The sequence below is a fragment of the Crinia signifera genome, chromosome 3 (assembly GCF_055691185.1).
Source record: "Crinia signifera chromosome 3, ASM5569118v1, whole genome shotgun sequence".
Classification (NCBI taxonomy): domain Eukaryota; kingdom Metazoa; phylum Chordata; class Amphibia; order Anura; family Myobatrachidae; genus Crinia; species Crinia signifera.
In genome coordinates this window covers 74,927,219-74,952,407 of record NC_139219.1, presented here as the reverse complement: position 1 = coordinate 74,952,407, position 25,189 = coordinate 74,927,219, and the positions used below count along the sequence as shown (strand labels likewise).

Genomic DNA, 25,189 nt, shown 5'->3' with positions numbered 1-25,189 from the left:
TAGGGAAATAAATGGGAACAGGTGTGTTGAAAGTGTCCTAAAATATTTCAGTCAACACTAGGACCAAAACCGTTCCAGTAATCTGCTATTATAATGGTAATGTGTATTGAGGATCAACATAAAAGGTTTATTATTATTCAGAAATGTTTGATGTTAAATAAACACCCCATCCCCCCATTGCTAATACTGGTGTCCTGTATAAAGAATGGATGTCTTAGCCTTTTAATAATTAATTATTAAAAGTAATCAGATTGAACTGATAGAAACGGTACAATAAAACATGGTACTCGTGAAATTATTAAATTTTTTGGTGTATTATCTGGGCGCCCGGTTTTTTCATCTTAGGGCATTGTACAACCAAAAATCGGTCGCATCGCATGCGATGCGACGCGATTGGACCCGATTTTTAATTGTATAGGCACCCAGATGCCTGATTCCTATGTTAAATCCCCCCCCAGACCCGATTTTTTATTGTACACCCACCCTGATGGGTAATGACTATGTTATATGCCCCCCCATTGTTAACGCCACCCCACTATCAATGCCAACCCAAAGCGTGGTGAGCGCAGCGGTACGCGTCCTCTGACCTTTTCATACCCCCACTATCCACGTCGGCGTGGAGTTGATTTTATATAGTGTGGCGAGCCACCGAGCCCGAAGCGTGGCAAGCGCACGCGGATTACTTCACATGTATTTCCCAGCATTGAGGACACTATTAACCTGAGCAAATCCCCCAACTCTATTGGCTGAGATGCAGATCCAAACTTGCACGTTTCACTGCCGCTCTCCAGCCCTTTTGTGAACAGCCTTCTAGTGTAGTTCTCAACTACTTATCCCTGACTTGTTTGGAGAGCTCCTTGGTCTTCATGGAGTGTGATGCCTCTTGCTTAGTGGTGGTGCAGCCTCTGGGGCCGTTCAGAAAAGGTCTGTTTTATACTGACAGATCATGTGACACTTAGTGAAATGAAGTCCACCTGTGTGCACTCTAATGATGTGACTTCTGAAGGTAATTGGTTGCACCAGAACTTTTGAGGGGCTTCATAGCAAAGGGGGTGAATACTTATGCACATGCCAATTTTCAGAATTTTATTTTTAAAAATTATTCTTTAATTCGCAAACTTAGACAATTTTTTGCACATTCATCACATACAATTCAGATTGACAAAATGTTAAAATTACAGGTGGTAATGTAACAAAATAGGTAAAAAGCCAAGGGAGGGGGGAGAATACCTTTGCATGGCACTGTACAGTATGTGTGACTGAGACTCCAATTATGATTTGGTTATATGCACAAGGTATTCCCAACATGTCCCACCCTTTTGGATTTATGTTATGGAAACTGAAATGTCATTTAACAGTCTGTTCTGAATTTCCAACAGATGAAGAATTTTTTGAATCTGGAGATAGTAATGAAAAGAGTTGTCTACTTCTGGAGTTTGTTCTCGATTGCCTTCACAAAATCTTCCTTTATGATACTCAGCATTTTGTCAGCAAGGAGAGAGCAGAGGCATTAATGATGCCGTTGGTGGATCAGGTATGCTCCCTTTAAACTCTTAGCTATCCTTTAATGATGTTTTAAACATTCCATCCTTGTTTATTCCATTCTCATCCAAGAGACATTTTGTTTTTGACGCTTGTAGAATACAAATTGCGTCATTTACAATTGCTGATCAATTAATTCTGTTTGCTAGATTGAAAATTTGCTTGGAGGAGATGAAAAGTATCACATGCGAGTTAGTAGAAGCCTCGTCCCCTGCATTGCTCAGTTCTCTGTGGCCATGGCGGATGACTCCCTCTGGAAACCTCTCAACTACCAGATCCTTCTAAAGATGCGCCACTCATCACCTAAGGTGAGAATTGGTGACAGTCAAGGTAATTGACAAGTGTACATTTTATTAATTCTCCATTATGGACTGCCCATGAGATAATGTGTAGATATAAGTACTTGTGAGCCAGTTATAATGTACGAAATGTGCTTTATAGCACATCTTGGAACCTCAGTGCAGTGCCGCCATTTTTTTTTTCCGTCCTTCCAAGTTGGAACAATTAAATAGACTCAATGGGGGGTATTCAATGCCGCAGCGGCCGGCGAGGGGGTTAAACAGCGAGGATTGCTGAAAACCAGCGATCCTCGCTGTTTAACCCCAGCGCCGGCCACTCGCTCTATTCAATGTTCTGGGGAAATCCTCGCCGTCACAGGACGGCGAGAATTCCCCAAAACAGCGAGACCCGCGGCTGCTGCAGAAAACTCGCAGTTTTTAGCCGCGGGTCTCGCTGATTCTGGAGCCGCATCCGCCAATTCCCCCTCGCTCAAAAAACGGAGCGAGGGGGAATTGGCGGATGCGGAGGCTGCGTTGAATGCTGTCAGGGTGAGTGGTGACAGCGAGCAGGAAGCCCTGCTCGCTGTCACCACTTGCAAACAGCATTGAATACCTGCCAATAACAAAATTGAATAAAAAAGTACCTACTTAGGGATCAGCAACAGAAACCTATATGTTCTGAACATCTTTTATATGGAATATATATATTATACTATACTGAAAGGTTCTTTTCCCTTGTATTACCAGGTTCGCTTTGCTGCAATGCTTGTGTTGGTTGATCTAGTGGAAAAGCTGAGGGAGAACTACATGATCCTGCTCCCAGAAACTATCCCCTTCCTGGCTGAACTCATGGAAGGTGAGACCACACAGTTCTACATCTACATTTTTCTATGTTCAGACTGATGATGCTTCATCCACAGCACTGAACAAACTGGCGGGCAGGGTCTTTCTTCACCTTCTCTGGAGGACTCCAAATCCATGGCACATTCTCTCCTGCAGAGGGACTCTCTCTGATGGTTCCCTTAAGCTGTTCTTTCTGTGGAAAGCATGTGGTGGATTTACATACTCTACTAAGTAGTGGAAAGAATATTCTTTCTTGTGATGAAACAAAAATTTACCTCTTTAGCATTATCAGTTGCAGTGTCCAGAGTCATCAATATTTACCATAGGGAATTGGACAGAGGCACTAACCTTAATTTGATGTAGTTAAGAGAAAATGTTAGGGGATTTTGTTTGTTTCATTTTTTTTACTACTAGTTTAAACTAAATTTTTGCCCAATTTTTTTTTTTTTTTTTTTTACTCAATGGTAAATAAATGGATTATACATATTATTTGATAATGTCAAAGATGATGTCAGATCTAAATCTTGTTTTTTATTTTCTAGATGAATGTGAGGAAGTGGAACAACAATGTCAGAAAACCATAAAGCAACTGGAAACTATTCTTGGAGAATCGCTCCAAAGCTATTTCTAAGTGACCATTATTGTTCTCCACCCCAAACTGCGCCAGACTGATATAAAGAACTTTCACAACATGGACTATGCAAAGCCCAGAGGTCCCGAGATGATTATACTGGCCTGTAGATGCTATCTAAGATTACTATCCAACTGACTCATTTACAATAATAATGTCATTCATTTGTTCAAAATATTGCATTTCTGGCTCTCATACGCTGCAGTATTGGGCGAATGCCTACAGAATTGCAATGTATACCCATACACATTGGAGCCTTCCATTGTGAAAACATTGAACTCCTGTTTGTAGCTTTTTCATGTTTTGTATACTGAAATTATATATTATATACTGAAAAATTTAACATTAAAAACATAAAATGGCTCCTAGTCTTCTCGGCATTGTCTTTTGTTTATTTAGAGGGAGTATAACGTGTATACATTTTCCTTTTATGGTTATTCATTGTGAATATTAAGAAATTAATGTTCAAAAATATATATTTTTTTTACAGTCGATGGCCGAGATGCAATTATTGGTCTTTTCCTGTGATCCCTGCTTTCATTCTTGTTCAATTGTGATAATTGTCTCTTTGATTAGGTTGACAGGAAGAGATCTTTAAAAAAAAAATGATGATAATAAAAAAAATATGAACATATACTGTAGAAATAAGAATACAATAAAATGAACCTAGCCCATGAAATAATAATTGTTCTTGAAATAATACTCTATTTAACCCCTTCAGTGGTGGTTTTTTTTTTTGGAGCGCTTCCCACTGGGTTAGTTTTTTTATGGGGAGCGCTCCCTTAAAAAAAACACCACTGCCTCCCTGGGCCCAGGCAGCGCCGCTGAACTGTCAATCAGCCGCTGCCCGGACCTGTGCCCCGGCACTCCATCCCTGTCCCGGGCAGCCGGCTTGTCAAAAGCCGGGGACTTCAATAGAAAATTCGGGGGGAGGAGGAGGCGCGACAGAGGGGAGGGAGCTGGGCAGTGCTGAAGCTGCCTTAGTTCAGCGATTGAACTCAGCAGCGCTGCCCGGCTCTAAACAGTGGCTATCCCGAGAATTTTCCGGGCTTGCCAGACTCGGGATTGCCACTGAAGGGGTTAAAACTCGATACACTGTGTACTATATGTCCGCAATACATGAGTTTTTTTATCTATACATATAAAGTTATACAATCTATTCTATAGCGCAATTAATAAAAGATCCATGTAAACTTCCAAAAAGAACCTAAAAGTGTATCCATATCTGTTGTCTCTCTTGATCTAATGTGTGAGGATTATTGTCCTGAAGCAAAAATAAAGAACTGCAATCTATATTAAAATATAGTCCACCTACTTTGTTCTCAGAACAGCTACCTTAACCCTAACCATGTCTTGCAAGGAAAGTGATATCCGCTCCAATGCAGAATCCTACAGGATGTATATGTAGATCGGAGGGACTATGCGTATTGCCATAGCTTCAGACTTTCTAGAGCTCTGTGGAGGTAAACTGTAGACGGATATTGAACAAAAGACAAGTAGACCGTTTCATAAGCATTATATAGGAAAGGAAATGAATTCCTGTGTGAGGCATCATTTGGGACCATTGCTTCTGCATCTGTGATAATAGCATCTTCTATAGTGGCAAGAAAGGCCCTCTGGCTAGGTTCCTGGATAGAAGATGCTCAGTCTAAATATAGTTTTACTAATGTTCCATATGAAGAGAATTTTGTCTTTGGAGAAAATGAGATGCAACGATACAAACATTCCACTCATCGGCCTCAAGGGCAGAAACATCGCGGCTTCTTCAGCCTCGCTCACATCAGCAGTTTAGAAATGCAGGAATCTATTTAAGCTCAAGGACAAAAGGTAAGATCGGAAAACACCTACAATCTCTATTGTCAGGATCAATCCTCTCTAAGAGCAGTGAGGAAGCATAGAGCATTCCTTGACATAGTTCAGGGGTCAAATTATGAAAGAATATATCCCCTCCACAGTTTATGAATTCCTGAGTTGTTTTCACTCATCCGGTTTCCAGTTAGCCAGCATCTCAAGAGAGTTGGCACCTGATCTGATAGATCAGAAAACAAAGTAAAGTAACCTAAACCGATCGAATTCTGTTACAGCTGTCAGTGGCAAACGCAGGATTTTTAAAGGGGGGTTTCCAAATGTAATCCAAAATCTCCCACTCTGTAGGAGTATGGGGGAGTAATAACAGCCCTGAAAATTGGTATTTTTATACACTGGATACTATGCTGCCAAGAGGAGGGTGTTTCCAGGCAACCAGAACCCACTTCCCTCCTGAGTTTGTCTATGGTTGAACCAGTAGGAAAAAGCCAATAGCTGAGGTGAAAAATGTCAGTTTCAGCATTATGGGGGTTATTCTAATTTAACCGGTCCCCATCCACCCCCCCCCCCCCCCCCCCCGGTGTGTTCGCATGGGGGACCAATTTTTTTTTGCGCATGTGCAGACGCTGGGTGCAAGTGGGCATGGCGGACTACATTTTTGCCGTCCCACTCACACCTAGCAGTGTGGGTGGTGGCGGGGAGCACAGCTCGTGGGGGGGGTGGTGGGAAGCTGACGTCAGCAGATGTCAGCTGCCCGCCCACTTCACACACAGGGTTCTTGCAGATCTGAGACACCACATAGGTGTGTCAGGTCTGCGAGCACTAGAGAAATCACACGATGGCGCCAACCATCTAATGATTTCTCCCCCGCACCCAAGGCTACGAATGGATGATTATGCAAATCATCCATTCGCAGACGTGCAATGGAAGGGGGGGTGGCATCTACCCCTGGGGGCAGCGGGTGGCATTTCATCCACACACAAGATAAGATAAACACAATAATTAATTCCTCATGATCAAGAAAAAGTTTTTCTATCAGCCTCTGGTGTAATACTGGGACCATGGGTATTCCAGGTCCTCTGGCTGGGCACCAAGGAGTTAAAACTTCTGGCGTGCAGCAGGGAGAAACTTCTCCGCTCCTATTCCCAGCCTGCCTCAGGCCCGCCAGTTTTTTTCCTTGGTGCCTCAGGAAAGGGCACACTTTTAGGAGCAGTGCATTTTTCAGTTCTGACCAAACGTTTTTTTTATTATTTTTTATTTTTTACTCTTATTTACATTAGCTGCTAGCGCTGATTACATACAGCGTTACCACACGCTGCTTCGCCCGTGCTGGAACCAGACCACTGACCTCCATGGCCAGATGCTCCGGACCCTCCTAGGCACAGGGAGAGCCGCCTCAGCGCTTGTCTCAAGGGGCAACAAGTCAGCTGAGTTTTACTACGGACCAGGGGCGGTTAACACCTCCTGCGGGAGCTGGCATCATTGGTCCCTTAACAGCTTCCCGCTGAGGGCCTGTCACTCTCCCCAGAAGTCTCCACCTCTCTTCAACCAGGCAGCCATTTTCTGAAGGAAAAATGCTACTGCTTACATGGTGCAGCCTCACGTACCCAGATACAGCTCAAGTAATTTCAGCCTGACCACTGACCTTGCTACAGGGGGAAAGGACTTCTGCAGAGCTCAGGGAGAGTGATTGCCTGTTTTTGTCCTGATTAGCACTTCCGTGGGTGAGGTTGTAGTTTCCCCTACCTTGTCTCATGGTATTGATAGTTGGGACTGTTTTGCCTTGTATAATGAGGGTTATACCTTCTGAGCCTAGTACTGCTGCTACCTTGCAGCAGCTACTACTGTGTTGGGCTCACAGTTCCAGAAGTTCTATTTGGAACGGAGTTGGATAAAATTGTGGCTACCATAGCAGCGTCCAAAACTGCGTTCTTGCCTTCCACTGCTCTAAGACCTCGATCTCCGGGGTTTCGGACCTTTTGTCCTCATGGAAAGGCAAAAGGCCAGCCCTTTTCCAAGGGGTGTCAACTATGGATAGGACGCCGCCAGGCCCCAAAGCATCCTGAAAAGCCTGCTGCCTGACTCCCCGGCTCATTCCGACTGGGTCATGGTAGGGGGTCGCCTTCTCCTATTTGCAGCTGTCTGGTTGCTGCTGAACTACTTTGGGAGCACCGCCAACCTAGGACCGCCATATAATTTTCTTCTAAATTCTGGTCTCATGTTGGTTTGTTAACATACTTTATCGTTTATTTATTCAATATGCCAGTGACAATCCACCCCCCAGTGTTCTGGTCAAGTACAACCTCAGATTCCCTGGAGATTGTGTCCAGGGGTGTTTCCCTGTCATTCAAAGGGTCTAAACAAGGCAGTCCACTCCCTACTGTCAGCAGGAGTGATGGAACCAGTTCTGCTTTTCCAGAGAGGAATGGGGTTTTATTTTAATCTTTTCCTTGTCCCAAAACCAGATGGCGCCTTCTGACCGAACCTGAATCTGAAGACCCTGAACAAATTAATCCGGGTCTCCAGGTTCAGGATGGGAATCCCTGCGGTCTAAACTACAAGCGCTCAGAGATCGATTTCATGGCATCTCTCCATGTGCAGGGATGCCTACCTGCACATTCCTATTCGAAGCGACCATCATTGTTACCTCAGGCTTGCGATATAGAAGCAGCATTACCAATACCGAGCACTGCCGTTGGGCCTCTCATCCACTAGTGTTCACAAAAGTAATGGCTACAATGACGACAAATTTACGCTTTTAAGGAGTGCAGATCCTACCATATTTGGATGACAAGGTTTGCTGCTCAACTGGAAAAAATCCAGTCTCCTCCCCACCCAATGCATGGTCCACTTGAGTTCCTTGTTGGACACCAACCTTCAGAGGGTGTTTTTTCCCAAGGACAAATGCCTCGTCATACAGAAAATGATACGGGACTTCCTCGCCTGTCGTGCGGTCTCAATTCACTTCTGCATGAGCCTCATGGGCAAGATGGTGGCATGTTTGTAAATTGTGGAATTTGCGCTGTTACACTCCTGCTGTCTGCAGATTGAGATCCTCCAATGGTGGAATCGCTCACACTTTCATCTTAAGTCTCAGATCATGAACATATTCAGAGACACTCACCTCTCCCTACTCTGGTGGCTGGAGTCATCCCATCTCACCAGAGGTCATCCATTTCTCATCCTTGATTAGGCGATCTTAACCACCGGATGCCAGCCTCAGGAGTTGGGGTGCAGTGGTGGAGAGTCATTCCTTCCAGGAATTGTGTGCAGTTTATCTGGCTCTTCAACATTCTGGATGCCTGCTTCATCATCGGTCGGTCAGTTCAGTTCGACAATGCCACGACATAAACCATCAGGGGGGCACACGCAGCAGGAGAGCACTACAGGAAGTATCGCGCATTCTGACATGGACATAAAAGTTACTCCAGGCATTGTCTGCAGTTTACATTCCTGGCCTTCAAAATTGGGAGGCTGACTTTCTAAGCAGACAAGACATCCATGCAGCAGAGTGGTCTCTGCACCCAGAGGTGTTCCACCAAATAGTTGCTCATCGGGGTGTCCACATATAGACTTGTTAGCGTCACGTCACAACTACAAGCTTCCTCATTATGGAGCATGCACCAGAGATCCAGAAGCATTTCTAGTAGATGCTCTAGTGGTGCCCTGGACGTTTCAAAGGGTGTATCTCTTTCCACCAATTGCCTTAATACCACGAGTACTTTTGCAAGCTGCAGTCGGACAAGGTTACAGGCATTCTTGTGCAATAAATTGGACAAAATTACCTTGGTTGCGGACCTGAAAGATCTGTCCATAGAGGACCCATGGAGGCTCCCTCTATGGCTGGATATGTTGGCACAGGGCCTTTACCTGCACCCAGACCTCCCCAGGCTAACTTTGACGGCATAGCTGTTGAGAGGTCAATCTTGATAGCTAGGAGTCATTACTGCTACGATGTCTGCCTGTAAACCCTCCACAGTCCGAATTTACCATTGGGTGTAGCATACATATTTTGACTGGTGTTCGACAGGGGGTCTACCACAGAGACAATACTCTCTGTCTCACCTCCTGTCCTTTCTGCAGTCGGGCTTGGGTGAAGGCCTTAGGTCAGCCTCTTTAAAAGTCCAAGAGTCTGCCCTTTCTGTTCTATTTCAAAGGCAGATTGCTCACTCTGCTGTACAAAGTTTTTGCAAGGGGTGTTACACCCACAACCTCCTTTTGTTTCCCTAGTTCATCCCTGGAACTTACTTCTTGTTCTGCAGGCTCTCCAGAAGGCTCCGTTTGAGCCGTTATTGGAGGTGGCTCTAAATTGGTTAACTTGGAAAATGTTTTTTTTTTCTGCTGGCAATTGCTTCCGCGCGCAGAGTTTTGGATTTAGGGGGCCTATCTTTTCGAGCACCTTTCATGGTGTTTCACTTGGATACGGCTGTGCTTCACACTCGCTTAGACTACTGGTATCTTCCAAAGGTTGTGTCCCGGTTTCATATTAACCAGAAAATTGTTCCTTCCTTTCTTCTTCGGCCTCATTGGAAGTCAGTACTGAAATGGAATCTCTGGACGTAGTTCGTTCTTTACGCGTATATGTCACTCGTATGGATTCTTTTTTGCAAAATGTTATATGATGATCACAAGAGATGATTGCACGATGGATTTGCACAGTCATCCGTCAAACTTATTTGCTTTCGGGTCAACCAGTTGCGTCGTCTGTTATGGCCCATTCAACTTGATTTGTTGGTGCTTCCTGGGTGGCTGGCTGGGGTGCTTCTGCGGAGCAGATTCGCAAAGCAGCTACATGTAGCAGCTTCTGTACACACTTTTATCGTTACTTTGTGTAGTTTCACGGCGGGAGCTACATGCAGCTTACGCTACATTTGAAGCTACGTTTTTAGCGTAGCCCAACGGCTGCCTTACTTGTGTAGTTTCACAGCTGCAGCCTAAGCTACATTATCAACGTAGCCCAACGGCTGCCTAGCGTAGTCAGCGTAGTGTCCCCGTGAGGCAGCTACTCATTGTCCTGTTGCCGGGAACTGCATCTCTGTTCCCGGCATCCCTGGCAAGCCTAGTGAGCGCCTCTCACACAGTGCCTGCGCCCCCAGGATCATGCGGGCGCCGGCGGAGAGGCTCTCCATCTATCTGAGATGCAGGAGAGTCTCATGCACAATAAAGGAGGCATTTGCCAGTGCTCCATGTTACATACTGGCAAATGCCTCCATTTGAAACCCCCACCATCCACGCCAGCCCGAAGCGTGGTGAGCGGACGCGTTACGCATCCTCCCGTCCTTTTCATACCCCCACTATCCACGCCAGCCCGAAGCGTGGCGAGCGGACATGGAATACATGTAAAGTAATCCGCGGCCCCTCGCCACGCTTCGGGCTCGATTCGCTCATAAAATCATATAAATCAACTCAACGTGGATAGCGGGGTAAGAAAAGGTAAGGAGGACGCGTAAAGCGTCCTCTCTTCGGGCTGGTGTGGATAGTGGGGGTGTTTCAGGAACACATTCACACCTGCCATATCATGCATCTGAGACAGTAATGACGATATGTGTTAACTGGTAACTGGATTCCTCCTCCATCTGCGGCAGGTTAAAAATGGTTAATTTGTCGGCAGCCATAACTGATACAATGTATTGCTGACTGACTACGCTGGGTGCGGGAACAGTACACTGGCTCTGACAGGGCTGCTGGCTACGTTAAGCGGCCGCGGGAACACTAAGCTACGCTAGTTTTAACTACGCTGGCCGCAGGAACACTACGCGCATTGGGACAGGGACGCTACGCTGACTACCTAACTGCCGCCGTGAAACTACACAAGTACCCTTTTATCAAATTCTACAGATTTGACTTCTTTGCCTCCGCAGATGCAGCGTTTCGCACGGGAGTCCTGTTGGCAGTTCGGGAGTGTTCCCACCCTTAAGCGACTGCTTTGGGACGTCCCAGTGTTACACCTGCGGCTGATAGAAAAACAGGATTTTTGTCTTAGCTGTAAAATCGTTTTTTCTGAAGCCATGGTGGAACACTGGGCACCCACCATTCGCTCTTCTCTGCTGGAGGTCTTTCTATCTGTTTCCTGTTTGTCACCTTCTAGCTGACTATGATTTTGGCCAGTGGGCATTTGGGTTCTGCTACTCCTTTCCTGTTCTTCGGCGTTGTTAGAACAAACTGGCGGACCTGGGGCAGGCTGGGTATAGGAGGGGAGGAGCCTCTCCCTGCTGCACTCCAGAAGTTTTAACTTCTTGGTGCCCAGTCAGAGGAGAGAGAGAGGGGACCCCCATACCGCTCTATTGGCTATTCTAAGCTGCTCCTCAGAGAAGGTTCTTCTGTTAGACAAGACCTTCTGATCTATATCTCAAATTTTTGTCTAAAACATGTGGATCAGCGAGTAATTTGCCTATCCAGGTGGTTTTTCGACCATGCAGATTTTTCCGACCGTTTCAAAGTGCAGATTTTCCGACTGTTACTAATTTAATTCTCCCATTATTGTTTACAGGATGAACTTAGCATGGGTCTTGTCCTATCATGCAATGAAAAACATTCATTCTGAAATGATGATCATTCATTTGTTTGATGCAGTAATATTAATTCACCCATCTAAGATCTTTTGTGGCTCCATAGGACCTCAATGAAGTATTTAATGCTTTAATCCATGCACCAAATGAGCCTTTGCCTAAAGTCCCTTCAAGATGAACGACTATGAATATTGTTGTTTTTTTTTTTTTTTTGACAATTATCATTGCCAGAACAGTTGGCTAAAGTCACTTGGCCAAAAAAGCCTTTTTTTTTTTTTTAGCCAAGTGACTTTAGCCAACTGTTGTGGCAATGATAATTGTCCACTTTTGACTTTTTGCTTATTTTTGGTTTATTAGATTTTCATTGCGGGGAGGGAGGGCCGGAGGCAGTGACGGCGGTGGACCATGGGAACGCCCAGCATTTTATGGGCCTCCCCATGACAACAAAAGGTGTTCCCATGGGTACGCGCACAGGCCGATGCCTACCGGGGATGGGCGGCAGTCATCATGGGACGACTTTGTCATAGCACACGCAAATAAAAGTCAATGTTTGCGAAGGCAGGAGAAATCATTCGATGGTCGGCAACCATCAAATGATTTATCCTGCTAGAGGAGGCATGCAAGGGGATGTGTTCTCGTTACACATCCCCTCGCATGTTACCTAGGGGAATTGGCAGCAGACGGCAGGCATTCAGATGGGCAGCATCTCAGTGTCTCTCTGTAAGCTGCGATCTTCGCAGTTTACCAAGCCAACCTGAATCAAACCCTAACCTAAGTCTTAATATGTCCATTAATAAAAAAAAGATCCAATTGTAGACCAGTGTGTCTGCGTGTGAGTTGTTCTTCCTCCTTGAGCCACCAAAGATGTCCTTAAGAAATGGTTTGGAGGTCCAAGGTATTCTAGAAATATACCCATAGAAAAATCACAGGGAACAACATCCAGTAGCAGAATCAGAATGATTTTTATTCTTAATTAAAATATTATTAATAATGTGTGAAAATGGCTAATATTCAATTAAAGTTGTCATTATTAACGCCACTTAAGAGTTGAATTTACACCCTGCCAAAAACCAATATATGCCACATTGTTTTTAGACAAATTGATGTAATAGTTAATGTAACACATGCCTTTCCACCAGGACAGCAAAAAAAAATCACATTTTGGAATGCACAGTACTACTAAATAGTGAGCAACTATTGTGAGAAGTTACCCACTTCACCACAAGGGGGTAGTGTTGTCGTTTGAAGTCTCTCTATAAAGCGCTATTAATGCTTACCAGATACAAAGCAAAATAAGGTTTTGTAATTTCACATATATTATAGAAAGACAGGAATGTTTTCTTAAGGTATCCTGGGGGACTATAAATGTATGTGATCTGAAGTAAGTTCTTCCATTACATAACATTATAACATAATAAATTCACCATCTTTAGAGGCTTGTCAAACTTAATTAGCCAGCAAATTTTATTTGATCTTTCCAGATAGGGTCAGGTGTTCTCTAGTCAATGTTATCCCTAACTGCCCTCTATGAAAGTTAATCGTTTTCCACATCATTACTCCAATTAACTCTCATTATAAAACTAATTCATTTTCCCTTAATGCAAAAAAAAATGCCATTTGTGTCCATGTGTCACTCATGGAATGTGTGTGCAAATTCTTAGTTTAATTTTAACTTATAGTGCGTCCTGCAACATTAAACTTCGATTTTGTAGGATGAGCATGTATAACTTTATATATTGAGTTTTAGAACACTCCAACAACATATTACAGGTTGGGTATCCCTTACCCATATATCTGTTATCCAAATTATTCTGAAAACTTTCGTTTCTGGAATGTATTTTTTTTTTTTGCTAAATGCACTACTGGGGGCATGATATGTAACTGCCACTAATCGGGACATGATATGTTACTGGCACTACTTGGGACATATGTAGGTGGAACTTAATATGGGCAAGAAAATTCTTGCTTAGCATTTAAATTCATTGCCTGAGTTACTATACAAACTTTTTCAAATATTTTGAAACCTTGTTTCATGCACAAATAAAATATATTTGAGTGTATTTCATATGTTCAGTGCTATTTTTCAGTTCAGTTTCTGAACCTCTAATTAAATGTGACATCATCAGGAACTGGGTTCCTGAACCTGTTCTAGCCCAAAATGTACTTTCCATAAGAAGTTTTATTTTAAAGTCTCCTGTGAGTGCCTTTGTTTCTAAATACAATATATACATATTTCTCTTTCTTTTTTTTTTTTTTTTTTTTATCGATCCACCCACAGACCCAGAGTTCCTGGACCTATTTTTCCAGAAACATAGTACTGCATATGTTTGATGTGTTTAAACAATATAAATGCATTTTGTGCTCACACATGGGTCTCGTCCTCAAGATACCTCATTGAAATATACAAATATACTGAAATATGGAATAATCCGTTATCCAAAATGATTTTGGTACCAAACATTTTGGATAAGGGATAGTTAACCTGTAGTAGTTTAAAAATGTAGATTTTTAAAAAAAAATAAAATGTAATGTCTTAGGCCCATAGCATATACATTCTGCACCCTGGTCTAGTCACACCGGTCTAGTCACACTGCCCCCTCCTCCAGCATATGTGACATTATGTGATGATAAGGGGGGAGTGGCATGGAACACACACACACACACACACACACAACTGTAGTACTCATCGGTGTCTATGCAGCAGATGGGACAGACTTGCTTTTCTGTTTAAGTTCTGTTTAAGTTTGTACTTATGGAGTCCAGGGCTGGTTTATTGTGCACCTTTTTTCCTCAAAATCATATATGATTTAAGTATTTGTCTATTTGAGGCCCACTGCAAGAGTTATTAGGGATTTCAGCTGACCATGGTCCTGTCTCACCCTATTTACCCAGCTCTGAAAAGATTAGATTCCCATAGGTTTGCCCTGCCAGCTTTATATGGCATCAGCTTCTTTATGCCCATGAAGGTATTATCACTGATGAGGTTTCTTGTGTTCCCTCCTGGACAGTCTCCATCCTGCTCCATATGTTTTCTCAAAATGAGATGATTATCCCTTTACTACCAAGCTCTGTGCTTGGACGTCCTCTTATGCCAGCTGCTATCCCTGCATCAGAAGGAAGACCCTTGCTGGCTTTGTACGGTCACGGTAGAATAGGAAGTCTACATTGTATGATCACCTCAAATTGGGTTGTCAGCATTATATGGTCATCACAGATGAGAATGTTTGTGGTGCATGGCCATCACGGATTTGGAGTCTGCATTGTATTAATATGATGTCTGAAGAATAAGCTCTGCTTTACAAATAAATATAAGAACTTGGTCTGTCCCTGGCCATCATGGGGAATGGCAAAAAAGCAACATATGGGTCATATTAATAAGATGGGAGTTCTATTGAAGATGGAATGTTGCTATGGGCAACTAATTAGATTGTATCTATTATCTTCTAGAAGTGGCAAAATAAATAAGAAGTTGAGTCTGATTGGTTCCTTTGGGCAACACCCCATCAATAGAACTCCCATGTTAGTAAAACTACCCCATGCTCCATACCTCCTTCAGTCTCCATACTTAACCTTCATTGGCTGCCTGTAAGATTGCAAATCTATTTCAAGATTATCTTACTGACTTTCAAAGCTCTTCATGACCAGGCCCAAGGTGCTTGAAGCAACCTCTGATTCTTTACTGCCCCGCTTTATTACTGTGATCTGTAGATGAAGGACTATTAACTGTGCTTAGAATCTCCCTGAACTCATCTGAGGGTTGCGCTTCAGCTTTGTGATTCCAACTCTATGGAACTCTCTCCCTTGCACAGTTCGAGAAGCCCCCACTGTAGAATCCTTTAAAAGTAAACTCAAGGCTTTCCTGCTCTCTCAGCATTTCACTAATATCCATTGTTTTGTATGTTGTGCTATAAAGGCAAATGTATAGCACGTTAAGTCCTATTAGTAGAAAAGTGCTATATAAATAACATCATATATATTATGTTGAGACAGCTGTGTTTAACTGTGGATTTTGTGTCATTAATCTTATTGTGATTAAAGAAGAGTTCTGTAGCCATTTGATTGTGCTGCTGGTTTTTAACATTTTAAAATGCTAAATAAATTTCAAAACTATACATTAAGCTAAATAGCTCTAAACTCTGATTATAGTTTAACCCCATGAATTGTGGGTCTTCCTGGGGCAGGACAAACCTACCAGGGCAGCTTTGTCCTGCCTCAGAAATAGTCACCACTGAATGCTTTTCGGTTGTTCGCAGCCACTCGGGGAGGTTCAGGGCGGCTCAGGGGAGCTTGGGCGCGCTCGGGCATTCATGTGTCCAGGCACTCGAACTCCTGAGTGCTCCTGAGTGTCCTGAATTTCCCCGAGCAGCCCAGAACTTGCCCGAGTGGGGCCTGGTGCAATGGCGATGAGTTGCAGTGGCAGTTGAGCCCCAGTGATCTGTACAACGAGGCAGGTAGGTGAGCGACAGGGGGAGAGCAGTGAGGGGGGTGGTATTGCACCACTAGCGCACACCTACTTTTCTGGGAGAGCGCAGCTCAGCCATGGAAAATTTCTGGGCATACCACAGCTGCACTGCTAATTTTTGGAGCCCTGCGATCAGATATGCTCCACCCAGCCAGAGTGAACTCTCACCCCGTGCAAGCCTCACCATCGAATAATTCTCCCACTGTGTGCATTCCGTGAGTAGCCCAGGGCTTAGTCGGGGGCTGCGATAGGAACAGGTTGATCGGGGCTGGAGCTGATGTCACACACCTTCACCTAAAATGCCCTGACACTCCCAAAAAATAGCCAGTTACCACCCCCAAATGCCAACTTTTCTGTTAATCAACTTGTGTACGGTCAGCAGTAAAACAATTAGCAGGTTTCTATGGCCTTGTGCATGCTTACTAAAGTCTGTATGCTGGCGCAATTGTATAGCATATATTATATAGACATTATTAGGGGGGGAGGGGGGCTGTCACACTGTCCCCGTCCTGGTTTTGAAGTATAGAAGAGCTTTTTATATTACCTACGTGAGCCTCAAATTAAATCCAAGACTGCAGTAGGATGTTCATCAAAGTTGCTTCATTGATCTGGAACTTTTTCAGGAGAAAAGCGGAGGGACTCCCTATATGTGACCTGATTGCAACTTAAGAAGTTGATTTAACTTTGAACTTAACTGCTTTGAAGCGTACTTCCAGCTGAATATGTTTTGATACATACCATTTTAAATAATTGCTGTCTGCTTCTAATTTACCTTTTAAATCCTATTGTGTTTCTTTACTCAATTACGTGCTATTTTTCATTGCTATCCTTTTGTTAAGTGCCTGACCGCGAATTATCAGGTTCTTGGAACATCCAAATTAAATCAAATGTCAAACTGGTTCAAGTTTTGAATTCATAACTAATCGTGATAACGAAGCTCTCCCCATGGTGGTTTTAAAATACAATTCTCAGCATAGTCTGGTAGCCATTTAGGGCACTGTGTGCTGTGACACCATAGGGTACACAGGGGTGCCCCGATTTGTTGGTCCAGGACTAATTCTGATTACTAATGGTCAGTGTAATAGACAAAACCAGTGCTTAAAATATGTAGACAAACACAATTTACTTAATTTAATATAATTTTCAAAAAATGCTTATCCTCTAGGGCGCTGTGATTCAAAAAAGTTTGGGAACCCCTGACTTAGGGTATTGTGTCTTGTAAAGTTTATAAGGAGATCTAGCTCAACAAAAAATAGTGGAGACGTGGGTCGTCATCTACATACTATGACCCTTATTTTGGTTCACACAGGGACTGATATATTGTACTGCACAAGCACATTTATGCGCATGGGTATACGCAGGGTATATGCGGCTGCACACACCCAGGACAGCAGGCGGGGGGGTGGAGAGTGGTGTGGGGTGGCGTGCGACCCCATTAGCAAATGGGGACGCCCAGCGTTTCTCATGCTAATGAGGCCATGATGCGGGTGCGGGGGGCGGCCAGCTGACATCACCGGATGTTAGCTGCCCACGCTTTTCCTTACCAGGAAGTCACTTTTGTATGCGTGCACCTTCCATCAACCATCGAAAGATGTGGGAGGTTCCCACTGCCCCGCAAATGGTTGTTACTGTGTAACATCCATTCGCAAGCCCCTGCGAGTGAGTCGCCCTTGGGAATGGGTGGCACCAGCCAGCCATTCACAAGGAGGGGTTTGGTGGACTCGCAAGGCTTTGAATTCGCTGCCTTGCGAATCAACCAGAATAACCCCCTATATCCCATATAAAGATCATAGTTGACAATAATTCTGATATTTTTTAAGAATAGCCTGATATTTTTTATGGGAAGCATAACATTGCGTTTGTTGGTTTTATGTCTTTATAAACTGTGAAAACTCCCATTTGCTGTAGTAAAGCATTTGTCAATTTGTAACAAACCTTAAAGTAGTATTGACTGTATAATTGCTGCCAGTACTCCTACAAGTCTGATACATGTCAATTGCAATTACCAGCATTTCACCAACCTCTTTCACAGCCTGTAACAGTGTAAGATATCTGCACGTCATACTGAGGTCTTGCCGGGGGGGGCAGAATACAGAATCCTTCGCCCCAGAAAGTGTCCTCACAGTCAGATCGAGGACATATTTGAACAGTTAGAATGTTTTAGACTGTTACAGAGATTATTAGAGGCCAAGTCTAAATTGGACCATGGAATATTTTACATCTATAATTTAAGCCAAGTTGGCTTCTTAATACACTAGCATTAATCATGTTTTCCCTAAAACTGGAAATGTTATTATATTTAACACATACTTCATAGAGCTCCAGAGATGCAAATTTTATATTGCTTGGCCAGCCTTGCTTTTATTCACTTTTCCCAAAACAGTTTACTACAGTATATCCATGAAAAGCTGAGATTGACCAAGATAACCACACACAATAATGACTAACCACCAGTTAAAGTTTCATGCAGGAGATGATTACTGTATTAATCCAATGTTATTCCACATTCCAACAGTTGAAAATGTTATTTATATCAAGTTACAGTATCCATTTGGTGATGTATGCAAATATTTGCAGTTTCTGTAATACTTCAAATTACTTTACTTTTGCTAATTTGCACTTAAATATAGGAATGCAATCTTACCATGCAAGTGTCTGCGTCTCAAGTTGGGATGCTGCAGGCGTCCTGAGTGCAGTGCGGCTGCTCCGCATTCACCTCCATGCTCTCCCAGTGCTGCTGAGCCTGCGGCAGCGCAGCATGTCTCCTCTCTCACACTGGGTGACAGTCCTCAGCACCCTGCAGTCTCCCAGTCTGCCACCATTGCTTCTGTCCACAAGCATGGTGTGTACAAACTGACTTTTCCACCATTGTCTGACATGGGGGCTGCCATGTTGGTTCTAGTCACATGTTATTTTGAGCCAATCCTGTCTGGTCTGTTTTCCCTGTCATACTTCCTCAGCTAATCCCCGCTTCCCAGTGGATATAAGTATGCTTGGAAATCTAGACCTACTGTAATTGCTAGTGCTTCAATTGTCGGTACTTGTTTCCTGGCAGGGTGGGCTATTCTCCATAGTAAAATTGCATCACGCAGTGTGTATAGTGCTGTGCGATGCGTGCGATGCGATGTCCATATGAATTGCACAGGAGTGCTTATACAATGAAATATCGCATGGAATCGCAGGGCACCAGGTGCGATGCGATGCAATGCGATACTATACTTCATAGTAGAAGCACCCATGCGATGAGATGTGATGGGATGAGATGATGTGGGCTTACAATTGAAAGCACCTATGCCATTGTTTAGCGTCACCTCCAGTATCAACGCCACCCCAAAGCGTGGCGAGCGGCGGTGGAACTTTTCCTTTCGACCTTCTCATACCCCCACTATCCACGTTGGTGTGGAGTTGATTCTATATAGTGTGGCGAGCGCAGCAAGCCACCGAGCCCGAAGCATGGCGAGCACAGTGGAATACATGTAAAGTAATCTGCGGCCCCTCGCGGTGCTCGCCACGCTTCGGGCTCCATGCTGACGGGGAGAGTGGGGGTATAAAAAGGTCAGGAGGACGCGTTCCGCCGCCACGCTTCGGGGTGGCGTGGATAGTGCTGGTGTTTTAGGAACACATTCACACCTGCAAAATCATACAGCTGACGACATGTGTTAAGTAATAACTGTATTTACTTAAATAAATTCATTAATGAAGCATAAATAATTAAGAACATTGATTACAATAATTAATAATTACAATATAAGAACTTTAAAATCAAAAACATTAATGATTAAAGAAGAAGAAATAAAATCAGAGTTATTCATCCTAAGAGAGGAGCTTCAGTGCTTGAACTATGCAGTGGAATGGGTCATCAGCTCCCAATGTCTTTCTCCACATGAATTCAGTGAGAAATGACTGGAGCTCGTGTCGCGCAGTGCCTCTTTGGCGCTTATTGCGCCACTTACATGCGCCCCACAGTTGCTCCACATTTTGTGTATGGACCCCTGTGGCCGGGTCAAAAAAATTGAAGCGGTGGTTCACAGTAAAGTGGTGATAACCAGCCAATTCCAGTTGTGCGGTGCTGTATGCCCTCCAGCAGTCCATATAGATAGTGGTGCCCGGCTCTATATTCTCCAGGATACAGTCCATTAATGTGGTGGCATCACGCCTGGGCACTATTTTCAGGAAGCAATGTCAACTGTCCCGACATATTCCACCGAAAATCCACTGCTATGGTAAAATGCGGCCTGCGTTATTTTTACGCTTCACAAACAGCGTCTTGTCTACCTCCACAATGTGGTCAGGTCCACCAATCCTCCGCTGGGGCTGTGCCATAATGTCCATTGCGCAAGCCTCCCGCATCCAGCGGTTATAGAGGACCGTCGTTTTCTTTGAAATGTCCAGCTGCTGGCTGCAATACTCAATAGAGGTGAGCTCCTGGGCCCAGGAATAGATGAACCGCAGCATGGTAACAAAGGACAAGCGGCACCCAGGAAACCAGGGGGCCGCTCTCAGGCTCACCTTCAGCTGGCACGCTTTTACATGGCAGCGCCACATGCATCACAAAGAGGCGCATTACGTGGCAATTCTGCGCCACCGGAAGGAGATCGTGTCTTTGAAAAAAGGCGATAGCCTCCTCCTCCGTCTGAGGCAGCGCAAACATGGTCATAGATGCAGCCATCTCAATAACTTTCAATAAATCACCAGCAGCTCGGAGGTATGCTTCTACTCCTGTCAGAATATCACCTCTGCTTTCTGAGAGGATCTGACAGGGGGTGGGAATGACAGGGAGCGGGAATAGGAAAATCGCATCGCATCGCATGCTACTATAACGTAATGCGATTTCACTACGTTCGCGTACATAAGAAAACTGGGCGTCCTGCTAGGAAACAAGTACCCAATTGTCTCCTGCTAATACAGTTGTGTCCCTCTGCTGCAGTGTATTTGCTTCCAGGTATTCCGGCTCCTGTGATCCTCTGTCCAGAGAAGGATACTTACTTCAGCAGTACCTTGCCTAGCGGTTGATGTTCCATCATCATTCCTGTCCATGTTCTACCAATGTTCCTGAGCTATAGATGTTACAGCCATCGTTACTGTTGATGTTCTACAATCATTGCTGTCGATGTTCCACCACCATTACTGTGCTATTGATGTTCCAGCCATCGTTCTTGAGTTATCGATGTTCCATCATCGCTACTGTCGATGTCCTACCATTGTTTCTGTCGATGTTCTACCATCATTCCTGTGCTATCGATGTTCCAGCCATCGTTCCTGTGCTATCGATGTTCTAATCATCGCTCCCCAGCTTCTGATGTCCTAACCATTTCTTCCAAGTATCTGATGTTCTAATCATCTCCAAGTATCCAATGTTTTAATCATCATTCTCAAATTACTGGATGTTCTCATCATCGTTCTCAAATTCCTGATACATCATCCCTCTTAATATTCTGTTGTTCTGAGCATCACTCTCAATGTTATCATAGTTAAGCAACCCCAAGTAATGTACTTTTGCTCTCATTGTGTTTATCGGCTGCACTGCACCATTAACATCATTGCTGCATTACAGTCATTGTGTGCCAATGACTGCTTATGTGCCTATGTTACTTTTTGCCAGTTGCCAAGTACACTCTTCTCTGCCTGTTATCACCTGCTGAGCATTAATAAAAGTGATTGTACTTTTGCAATTGTCTTCTCCATGCTCATCCTGCCTCTGGGCTTACTCCCGTGCCATACCTTGGGCCCTTATTCTGATTGACGCGGACTTTACCGCATACTTTCGGATCGCGTCTTTACGGCATCTGCGCATGCGTGGAGAACGCCACGCGCATGTGCCACGCATTGACTCGGTACCAGTTCGGCCAAATCCCGTCCAGAACTGTTCACCGCTATCATTCGGGAAATAGGGGCGTATTATGGGCGTCATGCGGAATGACACATGGGCGTAGTTTCAAAGTGGGCATAACGGGGCGGAAACATGGGCGGACACGGGGGAGTACACTTATGTTGGGGGGCGTACATTCGGAAACCACTCCGAATGCACGCGAATGCACGCGATTAAAAAGGGCAGAAATGTGCGGTGTCCACAAGTGTACTATTGCTTTGCGGACACCACTCGTTCATGCGGTAGGCGAACGTACGCCTAATGACTACAACCATTAACACCTGAACCCAATAGAATCTACTCCTTTACTCATTACTGACTAATAGGCCGCTTGTCAGTGCTTTAATTGAAACCATTGCTGCTTCAAGGAAACCTTACTAGTCCCCCACATATGCTGTACTTGTCAGACCTTTCAAACTGCTAACAATGGACATGCCAGAATATTAATACTATCAATACACATGTGTATTCGACATGTACTCATGAAACCACACATTTTGGGTAAAGTAAACACATTTATTTATATTCATGTCACACTCAATGCCAGTGTGATGCAATGACCATAAAATAATACATACAAACAATAAACAACATGGCAGGAATGCTGCAAAATAAATAATAATACAAAACATATATAATTGCACACAGATGGACTCCAGCACCTCCTATGTGCCACTGCACATGCAGCCAGTGGGAAATGAGGAGGCTGCTGGCCCTTCTACAGCAGGGCAAGCTGCACCTGACCATTCAACAGCAGGGCACCCTACACCTGGCCCTTCTGCAGCAGGCCAACCTGCAGCTGGCTCATATGCACCATCAGCAGAATCATTTGGAACACAACCGGGGACTTCACAAGATAGTACCATGGCCATCACTTCAAGTACAGCTGACAGTAATGGCAGGCAAAAGAGGGCAACAGGGGAACCACTAAGGACATATGAAGCAAGGGCTCATCTGGTTACCCTCAGCACGTGATTGGACACAAGAAGCTGACACACACAGCACAATGGAAGATTTGGGAACACATAACGGCGGAGATTAATGCAGCCACAAGTTCATTTCCGACCACGTTTGGCCTTGGTAGGCTCCTTGGCCTGTGCAGCAGCTCTTCGGGGACGGCCAGATGCTGGGGCAGGTGGAGCAGATGATGTGGAGGGGTTGGCTGGTCTACCCCTCCTGCCAGCAGGGAGTGTTTCCGGTGGTAATGCACCAGAAACGGATGACATTAGGACCCTGTTGCTGGTAATCAGCTCCACCATAAGCTCATTATGGTGGAGGAGGAGATCATTTTGGCGGGTGGCTTGCTCGGCCAGCACCTGAGCACTTGCAGCCATGGCCTGCATGCTCGCAGCCATGGACTGCTGGGTGCTGACCAAGCTCGCCAGGATCTCCTCGGTCCTACGCACCCGTTCTGATGCCAAGTCTCCCTGCTGGTTGATGTCCCCAAGCACCTGGGCCAAGGCGGCCAAATCGGCTTGGGCCGATGCCTGCTGCTGCACAGGCCTACCTCTGGGGCCAGGTGGCACGGACTCCTCCACCTCCTGAGCAGAGTCCTCACCAAGCGGTGGGGTGTCTGTGGGAAAAGATAAACACAATTAGGAGACATTCTACGATAATTACTTGCACAAGTTTATGGCATGACCAATATTTACCTTCAAGAAAAGACGCAAACACTTCAGCTGGGGCCTCGCTATCCATCGTGCTCACCCCCCTGATCTCCTCAACTGCTATACAGCTCTCGGCCATCACCTCCAGGGGGGTGAGCTCTAGCCCTGATGGCATGGGCCCGGCCCCAGATGTCTGGCTGTGTTCCCACCGCTTGGTCATCTTCCTCTTCAGGTTGGTTTTGAAGTCCTGCCACCTGCAATGTAAGTTGACATATTAATACATGTCACTCCCAATGTTAGCTGTTGCAGCCATTGCTCTGTGCTACATATTACAACATGTGATTAATGTCCCATATATAATATTACATGCAACTATGATATCAACCGTTACAATACACATTCACAATCACCCTACTCTAACTCTCAACCAAATAACATGGCAATAATGTATGTGTATCGTAACAACCTCACGGGCCATTTGCTAAATGCATCTAAGCATCAATTCAATCATTACTTGGCTATTACTGGCCACATGTATCACAAAACAACTTGCCTCTTCTTCACATGGTCGGCCTCACGAACTTGTGGCGCTACTTCATTAATCTCTGCCGTTATCTGTTCCCAAATCTTCCATCTGCGTGTGTGTGTCAGCTTCTCGGATGGACACTCTATCCAATCACGTGCTCGGGGAACCAGGATGGCCAGCTCCTGTGCTTCATGTGCCTTATTTTTTTTGGGTGGTTCCGCTGTTGCACTGGCTCGCCCCTTGCCACGTCCCTGGCCACGCCCCCTGGCACCAGTCGCTGCACTTGAAGTGCTGGCCATGGTACTACCTTGTGAAGTCCCCGGTTGTGTTCCAAACAATTCTGCTGATGGTGCATATGAGCCAGCTGCAGGTTGGCCTGCTGCAGAAGGGCCAGGTGTAGGTTGCCCTGCTGTAGAATGGTCAGGTGCAGGTTGCCCTGCTGTAGAAGGGCCAGCAGCCTCCTCATTACCCACTGCCCGCATGTGCAGTGGCACATAGGTGGTGCTGGAGTCCATCTGGTGAAAAAGTTGCTGCAGCTCTGGGTCCAGCTCTGGTTGGGATCCAGACATGTTAGCAACAACATTGTCACCTTCTAATAGACCTTTATATACTGTTTGTGTATCCTGTTTGGCGGACATCAGCGGCAGCTGCGTTCCGTGCGTGAGCGTACGTCGCTGTTTTTTCGCGCCGCATACGGTGGCGGAAATTCCATTGTGTAAAACCTGGCGAAAGTTCTACATGAAATACTGGTCACCAATGCTAACATTGCATAGAATCTTCTGATACACCTGTGACTATTGCACAATACACATGCTATTTGCTAGCATGACATGACATTTGAATTATGACTACTGTGGTATTGTGGCGTTTTATTGCAAGCTAAAAGTAGCCCAATCCCTTAGATAATCCAGGCCACAAATCATGCAATACTCATCTCTACTGTTATAGACCACACATGTGAGAGCCCTATAAATAGTGAGTTGCTGCTAGAATCATTTGTCTCCAGATCTGGACTTGTCAGGGTCTAAGGTAAGCTCTTCCATGCTCCTTGTAGATATGATATCCATTAACAATGTAAGTGTATGAATGTATGCACCATTGCCTCACTGACTACAG

The 25,189-nt window shown here is 44.8% G+C and overlaps 1 protein-coding gene across 1 annotated transcript in view; it reads left to right on the top strand.

Annotated features, from left to right (window-relative positions):
* The window catches only part of HEATR1 (HEAT repeat containing 1), an 84,714-nt gene extending 81,058 nt beyond the window's left edge, over positions 1–3,656 (top strand). The window contains exons 41-44 of the mRNA XM_083176018.1: positions 1,380–1,534; positions 1,692–1,850; positions 2,568–2,676; positions 3,206–3,656. Of these exons, the coding sequence (XP_083032144.1) occupies positions 1,380–1,534; positions 1,692–1,850; positions 2,568–2,676; positions 3,206–3,294 (512 nt within the window). The 3' untranslated portion in view covers positions 3,295–3,656. The remainder of the gene's footprint in view (positions 1–1,379; positions 1,535–1,691; positions 1,851–2,567; positions 2,677–3,205) is intronic.
* The last annotated feature ends 21,533 nt before the right edge of the window (positions 3,657–25,189 follow it).